This window comes from Aulostomus chinensis, chromosome 5, assembly GCF_037954235.1.
Source record: "Aulostomus chinensis isolate RoL2024-O1b breed Wild chromosome 5, RoL_Achi_v1.0, whole genome shotgun sequence".
Taxonomy (NCBI): Eukaryota; Metazoa; Chordata; class Actinopteri; order Syngnathiformes; family Aulostomidae; genus Aulostomus; species Aulostomus chinensis.
This window is the reverse complement of record NC_141324.1, coordinates 28362873-28378835: the sequence shown is the minus strand read 5'-3', so window position 1 is coordinate 28378835 and position 15963 is coordinate 28362873. Positions and strand designations below refer to the sequence as shown.

Genomic DNA, 15963 nt, shown 5'->3' with positions numbered 1-15963 from the left:
TTCTGCTGTTTCAGAGATCTGTTATTACACTTTGTTGTTGATAAAATTGGGAAAAAAATCAGTGCTGGTACACTGTGTTTTATGCCACCACATAAATAAAGTTTTTGAGAAAAGAAACAGAAGGAATCGCTGATTATATTCAGGTGTGTGGATCATCATGTTTGATGTACTTGCGATGTGCCATCTGATGCCAGAACAAATCTCCAGCAGCCAAATTCAACAAGGAATAAAGTGATTTCTTGCATTTGTTGGTCACATTCACACGGATCCTTGGTGGCTCAGTTTCTTCTCACCTTTTATCGTGTCTTGTTCTTAAACGACACTTTCAAAACTCTGGGATGCGACGACTTCAGCTAAACGTCCTACGACACTGATCCGTCAGACACGATTGGCAAGGCTTGATGTTTGCAGGGGTGAATGAGGTCAGGACACGAATGTTGTTCATTCAGATGATTTTTTTTTTTTTTTTTTTTTTAGGGAAAGTGGAAGTAAAGTGAAGAAATACAATTTTGAAAGATAATAATAATAAAATATTTAGAATATTAAAATTCAATAGTTTTTATAATGCAAAAATGAGTAGATTATTGACTGTATACTTTACAGAAAAGACGTCCTGTCAATTTACACACAACAAAAAAATTGTCTCGTAAAAGGAGACTGGTCGTGCTCACGTTGCTTTTACTTTGAAAGATAACTTGCACAGCTTCCTGTTTTTTGCCTGCTCGCGACTGCTGACTTCCCGCACCTGGCAGGTTGAATCTGCAGTCGTGTATTGAGACAAACCCAAGACGTCAACCTCGGGGTGGGGGGGGGCAAAGGTCAAAGGTTTTCTCCTCGTGCGCCTCACAGCAAACCGCCGCTGCTGTTTGGATTCAGAGATGAAAAAAAAATGGAGCCAAAATAATAAAACATCCATCAGGGGGCGCCAGACGCTTTCTCAAAGTTTCTTGGACCCGACCCCCCCCCCCCCCCCCCCATTCTCCAGAAATACTGTTTCATATGTATTGAAAAGTACTGTACAGACAAAGTATTCTCATCAGCATTGGGCAAGTAACTTCCTCTGGCTCATTTCGTTGACAATATTAAGATATTACTGTGTTTATAGAGTACTACATTACTTGATTACACTACCTTTACAGTACTTTCAACAAAATGGAGAAGTTTGACAAAACTTGAAAAAACTGTGATGTTCTTTGATGGCGACTGTTCAACTTGAGATACATATATTTATGTACATGTTTGCCCATGAATGTATGTCTTTCGTTTTCCTGTGTTTACATTTCTAGATTATATTTGTATAAGTATGCATATTTACATGTTGCGGTAACATTTAAAGGATCAATAAATCATTTCTGAGTGAAAACGCTTGAATCAGTAACCAAACTCCATTACCCAGGACTCCTTTCTCCTGCTTCTGCTTCCTGTAACAGCTGTGATGGACCTTCAGGCCCCTTCCTCTCTGACCCTGACCGTTACAACAACTCTTCTCTGCCGAAGTCCCTCAGTTGTTCCTTGAACGGCTGACGACAACCTGACTTTTCACTTTTTTAGAAATTCCGAGCTTTGGCGCCCCCGAGTGGTTGTTTCAAGGAAGACACGCCGGCAGGAACCAGACTTCCACCTGATGGGTCAAAATCCCTGAAAAGGCAACAAAACTATACTGTGTTTTTCTGCACAGTCAAGTTTTTGTTGTTTTCACATATCCAGCAAAGAGCAGTTTTATTGATCATATCAAGCTTTCCTTTTTATGGAACCGGTTTGATTTTGCGATGATTTGAGGAGTTCTTTCACTCCTGCGAGAACGATTCGTGTGCATCACGTCTGGCTGCCGTCCAGTTGATTGTTTCTTTAAATCTTTTGTCTGATAACGAGATCCTGTTCTTTATGTAACTCCCTGATTAAATCAACTTTTTAATCTCCTAACACACACACACACTCACAAAAGAGAGGACAGTGGCTGCTTTGGCTAATTCTGAGGTCAAAGGTCAAGTGCTACTTGTCAATTAGGGAAAAGATCTCTGTCACACTAAAACCATGTGAGTTTCCCTGAAGATGAAATACACCAACTCAGTTTTACGAGGGTCAGTAAACGCATCTTGCTGGGGACAAATGACAGGAGCCTCGGCTCCAACCGCTGCCGTTTCACTAAACTTCCTCCACAAGTGGCTTTGGTGTGCCAACACGTTGGAATTCAAATGCTTTTATTTCTTTTCTGTTTTGTAGTTTCGCCTGCAAAAATGATGCCGGGTCATGTGACCGAACGGCCCTGTTAGAACTCTGGAACTTCAAATCAAACAACTTCTTTCTGTACTTCATCCAATAATTCACCTTCACGTGAAGCAGCGACATCTGGCTTCTGTCTGTCAGCAGGATCCAACTAAAACTGATTTTCGCCAAATATGGTGGAGGGGGAGGAGCCTGGGGCACGGGGGAAGCCATTCATTTTGAGGGCAGATGAGTCATAGCGCCACCTGGTGGAAACAGGAAATGATACTTTCTGTCAAATGCGCTCAGAACCACCTTGAAGGATTTCTCTAAATTTACCACAAACGTCCACTGGGACTCAAAGTGACAGCAAGAAGATTCTGGAGGTCAAAGGTCAAGGTCAGTTACAGGCATTAATTTCATTGAGTAACTTTAGCTGGTGTATGAAACTATTCACATTCATCACAAACAAAAACGCAAAAATCAACTTCCTGTAAAGACCCCACCCCCACCCCCCCCCCCCAAAAAAAGAAAGAAAAAAACCCAAAACAAAAGGAAAGAGCAGACCGGCAGGTCAACAGTGCCTAAATCTTTATTTTTCAGTAAGCTACATTTTTTTCTCCAAATTAGACAGTTTTACATCATGACACGAGAGTAACTTAAATTATCTATAGCTGACATGTACGCTTGATTCCAGTCTCGATGAAGGAAAAACAAAATCAAATCAAAACAAACAAAAAAACAGAAGCCCTCTAGAACGCAACCTCTGTTCCACGTCTGTTAAAGGTGTCGTTAGGCGAGTTATCCGTCCAGAACCCCGACACGGAGTCATCGATTGTCCACAGCTGTTAGCGTAGCATGTTAATGAGTTAAACCACAGTGACTTGATAGTGATTCGAGTCTCGTTCCAGTCAGTCAGTGTGCATCATCATTATTGTTTTGCTGAAGAACAAACAAACTAACAAAAACACAAGAGGGTTGAAGTTTTGTTTTCGTTTTTTTTAACCCTTGAGGAAAACAATGGCACTGTCAACATAGGTAAACAGGAAGGAGGAGGCGGGGCTGAGGCGACTGACAGGCTGATATGAAGTGTGACGTTGCGTGTTCATGAGCAGCTCCGGAGAACGCTGCCGCCGCCGGGCGAGCGCTCCCGTGTTAGTGCCGGTGAGACAGGAGCCGCTAAAGTGTTCGATCCCTCTGAGAGTCCCGTTCTGAACTTCTGGGTGATTCCTTTTTTTCCCCTCACATGCACACATTCACAGTTCAGAGATGCACAGGTCCGAGTCAACGTCCGAGTCTCTAGGCGGGCCGGGACCGGAGCAGAACCGCCCCTGCAGTCACACGAGTTCTCCAGGTGTCAACAGTCTGATGGACGTTCTGTGACAAGAAAACCTTGAAGAGAAAAAGCTGGAGATGGCGAGCGGCCGGCTATGTACAGTCAGACAGGAACATGATAGCACAGGAAGTGGTACAAACATCTCAACCTGCCAAAGTGTCTGAACCGCCACCGTCCACGAAACAACCAAAAAATAAACAAAACTAAACAACAACAACAAAAAAAAACATCTGTACATTTAGTTTTTAGGACAGAAGGTAAAGAAAGAGGAGAAACAAGCAGGTAGAAGAGAAGGAAAACAAGAGTGAGCTGGTTTTTGGCTGTTTGATGTCTCATCTGGGACCGACGGCGCCCTGCTAAAGGTGGACGTCCATAATCCGCCTCCTGGGCCGTGCGCTGCAGCTGAAGGCGTCCAGATGTGTTGCTCTGTGCTTCGAATGTGCTTTAATTTTTCAACGACGTCCGTACGTCACGTGAGATCGGCGCTCTGGCCGCAGACCAGACCGGGCGTGTCCATCGCGTAACAGGGATGGAGAGGCCCAACGTTTGTCCGGGGGAAACTAGTTCTCCCGTCTTCTGTCCATATTCTCAGAGAAACAAGAAACCCAGACCGACCCGTGAAAACCCTCCTAGAACCAGAATCATTCTGGATGAGATCTGAGGCCAAATTAGGAACCCAGCTGGTTCCTGGTCCCGTTGGTCCGGAGATGAAATCCAACGACACCCAAAGGCTGCAGGTATCAGACCTGACGGGAAACTTCCCCATTTCACATGAAAACAACAATTTCTTACTGGGACAAACAAAAATCTTACAGAATGAAACACGCAAAAGGTTTTCAAGGAAATACGAGTGTATTTTGACGAATGCAAAATGTAGAACGAGTTGAATGACTCGGCCGAACAGGTTCAGCGCCCGGCCGCCGGACCACGTGAGCATCTTGGTTTAAGACGTTTTCCAACATGACTTTGCATTTTCTGACGTTGAAATGAGACGAATCTCTCCGACGTGTCGCCGCAGAGCCGCAACGATCAACTGATCCAAACAAAGAAGACGAGTAGCGACATTCTTTCAAACGCTTCTGTTAACTGATTCATCTTTTAAGGTGAAAAGGGTGAACTATGACCTCACAACCGAACGTTAAGAGGTGGAGAAGCAGAAGTTTCTCATTGATCAGAGAATAAAGACAGAAAACCAACAGCCACAGAACCCAATCATGGACCGTACAGGACTCAGTCTTTGTGTAGCCAGGCTACGTGAAGGTCCAAAAAAAAAAAAAACACACAAAAAAACAACAGAGGCAGAAATTCAGCGTCATATTGTCCAATTCTCAAGAATTCCAGAAATTAGGAATTGTCTCATCGTACTGTTGAACACGTCAACATCGTTGTGGAGGATCAGCATCATGGCCGACATGCTGCCATGTTCCCCTCACCGTCGGTCACCTTCCAGGTTTCATTTTCTTCCGATAAGAGCAGTATTTTAATCTCAAAAACAGATATATTTGGTGTTGGGAGTTCAGAGCGGCGACCTCGGCTGGCGAACAACATCTGACGTGTAATCGCTTCTGTTGCCACAGCGTCAGTTCCCACGGGGCCAGAGAGGATCATCAACTGGGAGGCAACAAGGCTCAACTGGATCCCAGCAGTTTCAGGGTTTCAGCCACAACACAGAACAGAACTGGGCTCAGTGACACTTGAAGCCCCGATTCAATGATCTCAGGGGCAAAAGATCCAACGGTCCCTCAAAGCATCCAAACCGAGGGAACAAGTATGTCCCGGCCTAAAACTATCAAACTGAGGAAACAAAATATAAGTTGCGGCCACGAAATAATAAAATTGAGGGAACAAGAAATATCTGTTGGCCACAAAAATGGAGGTTTGCTCCATCGATCTAAACAATTGGAAGGCTTCTGTGAAACAATCGGTTCCATTCCTCGTGTAAACAGCAAACGAAGCCGAAGCCTTGGAGGAGGAGACGATGCAGCTTTGAGAGGCTGGTTAGGACGCGCTCGCTAGAGGGCGCTCGCTAGGACGCGCTCGCGAGAGGGCGCTTGCTAAAAGGCGCTCCTTTGAGGCGTTTGCTGGGACACGCTTATAAGGGGGCGCTCACAAGAAGGCGCTCGCTAGGACGCGCACGCTAAGAGCCGCTCGTTAGATGGCGCTAACTGGGAGCCACTCGGGAGGGGCCGCTCGTGAGGAGCAACTCATTCCAACGGTGCTTGCTAGGAGCCGCTCGTTAGGGGGCACTCTCTAGGAGACACTCGTTAGGGCGAGCTCGTTATGAGCCGCTCGTTAGACGGCGCTCGTCAGTATCTAATTGTGCACAGAGGTGAACGCAGGGAGGAAGAATGGAATGAAACACGGATATCGACAGTCTGCCCACACAGCAGAGCTCCACACACCCAAACTAAAACGAAAAGAAAAAGATTTCCAAAAGCACAACAGTGAGTCGTTTTATATCCTACATCCAGCTCCATAGCAACATTAATAGTTCAACAAGATCAATATATTTTATAATCATTTTAAGGTACCTCTTATATTTTTCTGAGTATTTACAACTGTACAAGCAAAGCACACACCTCAAAGTGCATATATTTAATACAGTATTGACTAGTTTTGCATTTACAAGGTTTATGCCCCCCCCCCCAAAAAAAACAACCTGAAACTATTAAACAAGGAAAAGACCAAAATGATTCTTCTTTTTTTTTGTACATTTTACAAAACAAATAGGGAAAGAAAACGCTGCTAGATTCGTCCTCTCGTTCAGTAAGACGGGTGGCGTCTGGTACGACTCGGTGTTTCCACGCTTCTTTAACATTTTAACATTTCGAGGGAGGGGGACGGGGGGGTTTGAAAAGAAATAAACTCTACGCTCGTCTTGGTATAAAAGTTAAGGCAAAGTCATTTTTCAAGTTTAAATAAAATTCAAGTTTTTCAAACACTGGATGGAAATCTTTTACATTTTGTGTGTGTGTATAATTTTATATATATATATATATATATATATATATATATATATATATATATATATATATATATATGCAGAGACCCAGATGCATCTCTAGTTCTTCCCTCGCACTAAGAAGAAAACGATAATTCTCACGGAATAAACAGCATTGGTTTATAAATAAGTAGATATGGTGCATTATCATCTCTTTCACCATTTCCACCAAGGAAAAAGAAAATTTATCACCCATCCAAGTGCATCTCAGTCTTTTGAAAAATCCAAAAAAAAAAAAAAAAGTTTTTCCTTCCTCTTTTTTTTCCTTTTTTTTTTTTTTTAATAGCAAACTCAAGATTTAGCGTCCGAATCAAAAGCAGCTGATCAGGAGCCCAGCGGGCGCACGGATGACTCACGGCCCACGTTAGCTCCTGTTCTCACTTAGTGGGGTTACCCAGAATGCTTCTTTTCGCAGGAAGACTTTGGCGGGACGTGTGGCGTCCAACGGCGTAGGTGTCCCCACAGCGATCGTGTTCACTACAGTGGTTTTCTTTTCAGGGTTTTTTGCATCTGAGGTGACGACTCTAAAAGATCAACGAGAACACGGCTGAGGAGCAGGGAGGAAAACGCTCGCCCCAAAACAACCACTGACATGATGTCATTGTCAAGTTTTGCGCTCTAGTTTGTTTGCCAGTGCTTCTGTTGGTACGGTAGACAAAACCTCCAGGATCCCTGCCTTCATCTGGACTCCTCCTACTTCACTCTGATGTGGGAATCTCGCTGGAATTGTCCAACGACAGAAGCAGACTTTTAGGATGTTGCTTAATGAGTTTCACAAAACCCGAATCAGCCAAGAACATCAGACGACGAGGTTGGTTGCTCTTCCTCTGGGTTTTACATCTGAAGAAGAGGAAGGATTCCTTTCTCTCGGGAGCTGAGACCCAGGCTAGTTAGCTTAGCACAATGAATGGCAGAGGTTGGGAAGTGTTAGCATAGCTCCATGTTAGCCTGCATTGATATAACCAGGGTTGTGTAGACATTGGAATAACAGTTTAACATGAGGAGACGTTGAAGTGTTAGAATCAGACACGTAGCCGGGACTACTTTCCTGACTGGGCGCAGTGATTTGACGCAGCACCTCCAAAGCTCCACTGGAACTTGGGTCAACAGAACCAAACGTTTGTTGAGGACTAGAAGAGCGACTGCTGCTACTGATGATGAGGAGGACTCCTGCTGGACACACCAGCATCCTGGACCTTCCTACCCACTACCAGCCATTGTGCTAAGCTAACTAGCCTGGGTCTCAGCTCGCCAAAGGAGGGATTCTACCCTCTTGTCCAGCTCTAGGACGATGAAGAGGCTTTAACAAAAGTTGATTTTTTTTTCCTGTAACTCCCATCAAAATGTTCCCAATATTCCAGGAGTGAAGCAGCCAGATGGAACCTGCACTTTGCTTCATTTTGTCATCAACATTTTCCCAACTTCAAACAAACTAGAGGAAACGGATGGGGCGGGGGGGCACACTGACACAAAGCTTCCAGCAGTAAAGACTAGATGCCGAGGATCAAGATCCCCACCTCAGGGAGGGGCAGCTCCACCTCTCGCTGCTGTCAACCACCTGATCATCAACCTCGGCAGATCTCCTCCACTCTCCAACATGGCTGCACCTACATTCCAAACACACCAGTTTACCTTCCCAGTTCAGCTTCACCAAAATATTCTGGGTCCCTTCAGCAGTCTCACATTCCATATTCAACACTTGAACTAACACACCATCAATAAAATCAGAAGCCAAAATCCAAACCACAGCATCAACCCTTTCAAGAACAGAATATGATGAACATCAGCGAAGCTCCGCCCACCTCCATCCGTCACACACACCTAACAATCGACACGGATGATGATGTCACAGGATCCTCCTAAGTTACTCCATTAAAAGCTGGATTTGCTTCCCAGTTTGTTCCTCAGGATCAAAACTTCCCTTTTTAGCTTCAAGTTGGGTAATCAGACATCAACAGGGCGTCAAGTATTTCTACAAACAGAGTCGGGTGTGTTGTAGTAACAGATTCTAGCACCATATCTAGAAGAACGAACGAGAAACTGAGCCAGAACACGGAACCTGTGAAGTACACGAAGCCCCTGGAAGTTGTCAGACCTCTGAGTTACAGTTTGTTCCCTGTCGAGGGCGACGAAGCGTCTCAGTGGTTCCAGGTCGACTCATCAGCCTGAGATGCTTCAACAGTATGTGCCTGCTGATCGTTTGATTCCACAGTTAATGAGAAGAGTTTACTTGCTTTTTCCCCCCAAAAAAGTAATGCCAGGAAGTGACATGACTCATCAACAAACTGATAAATGTTGGCTGACAATATATGTTTCATCATCAAGTGATGTTTTGGCTACAGGGATCCACACGGATCACCTCACTGAGCTAGCCGGCTAGTTAGCGGTATTAGCAAACAATGCCGCACGCACACACACACACACGCATGCACACACGCACGAACGCGCACGCACACACACACACACACACACACAAATGCATGCACACACGCACGAACGCACACACGCACGAACGCGCACACACACGAACGCGCACACACACACACACACACCCCAGAGATGAGAAAATGATGACCAACAGAAACTGTACCAATAAACTTGTGGCAGACATTCTCAAACTTAAGTCATCCAGAGTGAATAAGCATGAGCATCAGCGGATGTAAACCGGTGGATCATCGCCGTCTCGCCGTGGTGAGGTGTTCGTCTTGCATATGGGTGTGAATATGTATCAGCTGATTATGAACCATCATTAGGCTACATCAAGTTGCACAACTCAACATTCGGACAAACCCCCCCACTATGAGAGCCAAACAAGCTGGAGTCTGTTGAACACTCTTTCCCATCATCCACTGCTTCCAACAATGCCCCGCTGCTTCGCACAACAGACTCATTTACACTACTCGTGTGTCAACGTACACGCTGACACAACTACGTAATGCAAAAAGAGAAAAAAGAGAAATAAAACAAAACAAAAAATAAGAAAACAGCAAATAAATAGAATAAAAAGAATGAAACGGTGCTCTACATGCACAGTAAAGTGCTTTTTGTCTGCAAGCCCTGATCCAGAGAAGGCGGCGTCCTCTATGCTTGGTTGAAACTGGCGCTTCCGGGACTTTAGTAGCCCTGACAGGTTTCCTTTTTTAAACGCATCTATGGAGCGTAGCGGGGAGGTTGGAGGACTCGCTGGGGGGCAGGGAGTCACCCTACTGGGGAGACTTGGGCGGGGTGTGATGGGGATCTTTGCTGGGGGTTTTCCCTGGGTGTGGAGGCGGGGAGGCCCACCGCCCCGCCGGCCTTCGGGTCTCTCGCGGGGGTCTGCCCGAAGTGACGGCCGTCGAGCCAGTTTTGGAGGATGGGGGGTATGTCTCTCTGGGCTTGGCCTCCCCTCCGGGGGTGGAGGCGTCAGGGGACTTCCTCTCCTCCCCCGCAGACACTGCACACGCTGGCTTGGCTTCCTTGGGGGTCGGGGGTTGCTGTAATGTCGGAGTGTCCTTGGCCCGCTGGCAGATCTCAGCGTAGGAGGGCTTCCTCAGTTCCTGGAGGGAGACAAGCAGTCGGTCACCTGATACTCTACAAGTCAGATGCTCTTAACGCTAACGCTGCTAACGTGCCACCCTCTGCTCACCCGTTCCACTTTGGTTTTGACTGCTGAGATTTATCTGCCCAAGGAACAACTGCATCATTCTTAGTCAGGATGCACCACAATCTGGGCTCAGTGTCAGCAGGTGTCGTCTGAGGCTGAATCTCCAGTTTCCTCTTCACTCAAAACGAATACATGACTGATGGACTTTAGCAAGCGTTTTGAGTGTAGAGGAAAACCGTCAAAGTTACGCTGTTGACTTCTGTCTTTCAGTGTGTAAATGACTGATTGACTAGACTTTTTTTTGGTAATACAGATAATAATGAACACTGGAATATTGCAAATCAGATATCAATATTATGCACACGTACACACATTCCAATCACTGAACTCGTTTGACAGAAACTAAAAAATGATGTGGTTTTCTCCTTCATTATGAGATCGATGTCCATGACAGGACAAGAGGAAGTACTGACCGTGGCGGCACCGTTGACTTGCACCGACTTGCTGGCAGTGGACAGAGTGCCAGGAACTCGCTCAACAGACAACTGCACCTCCTTGGGCTTCACCTCCGTCACTTTCACCTCCCTGAAATGAACCCACACGTGTGTAAGGAGCTGCAAACGCACACGTGCACAGGTTCCAGCCCCCCCATGACTCAGGATGAGGGGCTACCGAGGGACAAATACAGCTGCTGAGTCAGGACACAAAGATCCTATTGAGCTGGAAGCGCTTCCTTAAATGTCACCGGCTTCTATGTTTGTGTGGACCTCATGATTGGTTGACGTGGTTGTGATGTCGTTACAGTAGCTTCCAAAGTTAGAGCACACACAGCTGCCATCCAACCATGTGGAAACTGATCGACTTTCACATTCAAAAATGGCGGCTTTAGAGCGGTTCTTACACTGCTGGGAGGGAGGGGGCAGGACTGTGGGGGGGTCCAGTGGCTGGGGTCAGTGTCGGGGCCGCAGCCGGAGTCTGAGTGGTCGGCGAGGGCTGGAAGCTCGTGGGCATGGTGGAAGCGGAGGACCGCAGAGGCTCTTTGGGGCCCGCTGGTGAGAGGGCCCCCCCAGTACTGGAGTCAGCATTCGTGTTCTGTAGAAAGAGATGAGAGTGGGACAGACTTATGGTTGTGAAACCCGTTCATTCAACAATCTTAGCTATGAACCTGTTAGACATCTGCACATGAGTGTCAACTGCGTTTTAACAGTACAAAAACACAAAAGCACAACAACACAGCTCATCTGCTGAACTCTGGATACGCGGTGACAGAAGTTTAGATACTTCTACTCTCCACAATTGCGTTCTTATTTCCGGCCGAAGGTGTCGGCTCGTGATGATCCAGTTTCCTTTCTCAGAATCCCCACAGGGACTCGTAGCTTTAACTCTTCAACCTGCCGCACACGACCTGTATTTATCTGTGGAGACGCAAAGCCCCAGCAGTGCCCAGCCCCTCCCTACCCGTTCCTTGCCAGTTCCAACCACCACGCTGCTGGCCAGCCGGTTGTCAAAGACGTCTTCTGTCTTCAGGTGACCAGCTGCTCCGGGTAAGGGGGGGAAGCTGGAGAGACCCAATTCGAAGCTGGGAGACGGTGGTTTGGGAGGTGGCGGCGGCGACTGAGGTGTCACTCTCTGCACGACAGCAATAAAGAGGATCAGTAAAACAATGCTCAGGCGGCAAGCAGCGGTGACAGTAAGTGTGACATCACGACGTGATCGCTGTGACTCACTACGATTACAACAAGCGTAACAAGGATGATGCTGAAGACGACTACAAGGACTAAAACTGTACTTACTGTAAACTTTTCGTCCCTCTTTTTCCTAGAAGCAGAAATATTTTTCCTTTAAGACAGAGAACACTTTCATTTACAAACATCCATTCAAACTGAATCACTGACTTCATCTGAAACCCCACAGCTGCCTGACATCAGCCCCCCCCACTCTACAGTTCCTCTCATCTACCACCCCCATTACTCTAGAGACAATTCATTGTTGCTTGAATTGAGCCAAATCTCTCTTGGGACTCAAGAACCAATCTTACAATCTTCAGCTGTGGTGGTCACCTCTTCTTATTTCTTTAAAACAACTTGGACGAATCTGAAATGATTCCAAACTCGTTTGGATATTCAAGAACAAATGCTGATAATTCAAATTTACCTTTTCTCTGACACCCAAACTACAGATGTACCTGTTCTGTGCTCACTCTGATTCACCTGGTCATTTTACGTTCAAACAGGAATGCAGGACAGCAGGGGCGTACCTTCCTCGGCCCATGCCCAGGGAGTAGTCCGTGGTGGCGGGCTCGGTCACCCGCCCCGTCCCCACAGTGTCCCTGCGGGGAAAGGCCGCGGTGGAGGGTAACCTGGTCCTGGGCTGGCTGGTGGGGAGTCGTGTGGGGGGACTGCTGCGGACCCCATTAAGCCTCTCACTGGGGAAGCTGGGGAAGAGGCTGGGGCTGTCCAGGAGCCCCCCGCTCCGTTCCACGGTGGGGACAGTCGGCCTCAGGTGAGGTTTGCTGTGATTCCTGCAGGAACCAGAAACTCTTCAGGCAACAGACCCTTTGTTTCCCTCCATCGCTCTTCTAGCTGTCATCAGTTTTGTGGTTGCTTAGTTTGGAAAGACAAACCTGTTTCTGGGTGAGTAGTGTCTGACGGTGAGGGGGGAAGTCGCTGGCTTAAAACTGTGAGATGTGGTGAATCCATTGATGAACTGGTTGTTATGAAACGGGGCGACCTGGTAAACAAAGCAGATTCATCAGCGGCATTAACAGCAAAACACAAAGAACCATCAGGTGACAGAACCGAGTCGAAGAGGACAGAGGTTTAAAGAGCTGCTTCACTACACCAGAGGCTGACCAGACGTAGGAAACCTGAGCGCGTTTAAATTTAAGAACGAACAGAAGGAGAAATGCTAACTAATGAAGTTCTTGTGAAGCCGAGAAATCTGTGAATGTCTGGCATAAACTGATGCACGTGCACGCTGACGTGTACGTGAACTCAAGGACTGTAAAATAATCTGGTTCGTCAGCTCAAGGTGTGGAATGTCAGCTGAGCGTTCGACACGTGAACTTCTTGAATCTGGATTCTAAACCTCGGGCGCCATCTTACCAGCGAGGGGTCGATGAAGCTGTGTGTGGTCGACCAGGCCTGCGGCGTGATCAGGCTGTAGAGGGGGAACTGCTGCTGGGGGCTGTACACCGGTGGGATGTAGTAGGACGTGTAGCGCTGCTGGGCGTACGGATTCACCTCCACCGGTCGGTAACCGTTCTTTGGCATGAAAGTGTTGATAGCGATTGCCTTTGCCTTTATCCTCGCCTGGTAGAGATCAGATAAATGTGGTTCTTTGAGTTGAGTGTATATTTGAGCCATGTTAGTACCAAACAATACATATTGTTATGATTATTATCATTCGATTAACTTGAGATATTTGGTGACATCTTTAATTTTGTCATGTTGTATACTAAACTGGATCGTTCATAACTTTGCGGGTGGAAGTGTGTACACGGAACATTTTCAGTGATATAAAACGTTTATTTGCATAAATCCTCTAAACCAATCAACAACAACTCAACATGAAATAACAGCAAACTGGGAGAGGAAACGGAACAAAAACGAAGCTGCAACAGGAAGTCAAGTTTGCTGAAACTGAAAACTTGCCAATAAGTTCTTGTTTTTTTTTTACCTTTCACTTCAAAGTTGTTGTTTTTTTAACTCATTTATTTATGAATACAGTCTCTTCTGATCCATTCATCAGCTCAATTAGTTCATGTTATAAAATATTCATATGTGCCGTTAATTCACTGCTCATCACTTGGAGGTCTGACGGCGTTGACCTTGATATGAGCCGCCGGAGTTCAGACAGTCTTTGCAGTGTGATGTCGCACAACCTCCTACGAGAACGTCAGTGATTTGTGATCGTTAAACCCAAGACCTTAATGTGCGTTTCTTTTTGGCATCACTGTATAATGCATGAGGTGATAACTTTGTTCTGTCCCCCACTAATTAAAATTCAACAATTAGTACGTTGTTGGCCCGGAGCGCGTCACCTTGAAACAGTCCAGTCATCACAGAACACACACGTCACGCACCAGCACTCGCAACCCAACATTTACAGCACAGATGAGCTCCCCCGTGCTTCCACATCCACCGCTGCTTTGCTTCACTGACTGTAAATGTTGAGCGCCGCTGCCATGCTTCAAGTCAAGCAGCAGCAAACCAACATCGTCATGTTTCCTACCTTAATCGGCTTCCCTTGGAAGGTCTTCACCTCCTCCCGGAGATACTGATATGCCTTCATCAAGAGAACAACAGTTACACCAATACTCTGATCAACACACCAGCACCAGATCAATTACAGTAGGATCACCCGAGTGACTTGAGGAGGAGAGGAAACCTGGCTCGTGATTGTAGGGTCCAAAAACGACTTGGGCTCACTGGTTGAACGTACATGAAGATTTTCAGCCTTCAAACCTTTTATTTACCAGCCAAAATATAAAGCATTACAGCTCCAGCCTATTTGAGTCGTGCAGATACCAACACACGGTGGTGGTGAGTCAAAATGGTGACATAAGCAGATTCATTGCTTATTATTGTCATGAATACAGAACAGTGATAACCGCTGATAAGGAAGTGAATTTAGCAAATCGTAAAGATCTGAATCTTGGATTTTTGCTTTTCTATGTGATGATTAACAGGCTGTGATGGAAGAAAAAGAAAAAAGAGGGAGAACTTTGCCCTCCAACGACCTCTCAGGTCTTCTGAGTTTACAGGAGCAACGAGTTTATGAAGTGAAGTTTTCACATTATTCTGACAAAGACATTCGCCTGGCAGTTGACTGATGGCCTCCTGAGATCTTCCCACATTTGGTGCCTGGTGGCATTAATTCTGGACCCCAAATCAGTGAGACAAGATTGTGTTGTTTCCTCAGAGACTCATACAGACTTCACGTATGACAGGCCAGATGTGCCTATTCTTATTTTCACGTTTCATGTGTCAACTTTGAGGCAGAGAGTGTGTGGTGACCAGGATACAACAGGCGTTCATGCAGACCACAGCAGGACCGAGGGCGGTGGAGAGGCCGGCTTTGACCCCAACAACACAACAACCCCTGCTCAGTGTTCCTCAGCTGAGGACTTGACTCGTGTTCCCTGACCGTTGCCGTTACCTGCTGTGCATCTGCTTCAGACTCAAAGGTGATGAACCAGTTGTCGTTGTAGGCAAATTCACAGTTAATGAACTTGGGAAGGTTGTCTCCTTTAAAGAGAGCTTCAACTTCCTGCAAAACAAAACAAGAAAGGTGGCAACAGAATGAGTGTCACTTGCATTTAATCAACCAGTACAGAAAACACCACACTGGAGGCAGGGAGGTGATCCAGCTCTGTAGAAGAGCTCAGGGTCGCCGAGGAAAGTCAGCGTGTCTGTCACGTTCCCCTGGAGCGGATGTGGTCATTACAGTTGTCTGATGTCATTTCACATCCAGTGAAAGAACAATTAATGCTGTAAGCTGCTCTGAAGAAGCTGAGATGAGGATGACGAGTCATGCTGAGGAAGATGGTTGCCACACCAGAGACAAATCTGCAAAATCACTCTGGCGGTGAGTGAAACTGCAACAGTGGCAAAAACCTGAGCCTAAGTACCAAGACCACAGACTTCCGTCCACTGACCTCTATGGGCGTGCTCTCTGGAACCTCTCTGAGGATCACGATGCAGCGGTTCTGATTGGGTCGCACCTTCTCACCCTTCTCATCCACCTGGACCAATGGCAGAGCTGGAGACACCCCAGTGGGACAAGGTCACAGTTAACAGTCACGCTGTGCAGACGTAGAGGCTCTGTCCCTGTCAG

At 46.5% G+C, this 15963-nt stretch overlaps 1 protein-coding gene across 2 annotated transcripts in view; it reads right to left on the bottom strand.

The window, feature by feature from the left end:
• Positions 1 to 2791: 2791 nt before the first annotated feature.
• Positions 2792 to 15963, bottom strand: part of larp4b (La ribonucleoprotein 4B) — a 33135-nt gene continuing 19963 nt past the window's right edge. Inside the window, exons 7-17 of one of the 2 annotated variants that reach the window (XM_086204446.1) lie at positions 15785 to 15888; positions 15286 to 15396; positions 14359 to 14412; positions 13230 to 13436; positions 12749 to 12855; positions 12383 to 12646; positions 11919 to 11964; positions 11584 to 11754; positions 11027 to 11217; positions 10599 to 10710; positions 2792 to 10078 (exon numbers count right to left, since the gene is read on the bottom strand). In XM_086204446.1, coding sequence (XP_086060572.1) covers positions 9746 to 10078; positions 10599 to 10710; positions 11027 to 11217; positions 11584 to 11754; positions 11919 to 11964; positions 12383 to 12646; positions 12749 to 12855; positions 13230 to 13436; positions 14359 to 14412; positions 15286 to 15396; positions 15785 to 15888 — 1700 coding nt within the window. In that variant the 3' untranslated portion in view covers positions 2792 to 9745. The remainder of the gene's footprint in view (positions 10079 to 10598; positions 10711 to 11026; positions 11218 to 11583; positions 11755 to 11918; positions 11965 to 12382; positions 12647 to 12748; positions 12856 to 13229; positions 13437 to 14358; positions 14413 to 15285; positions 15397 to 15784; positions 15889 to 15963) is intronic. The other variant, XM_086204447.1, reaches the window with a different exon arrangement.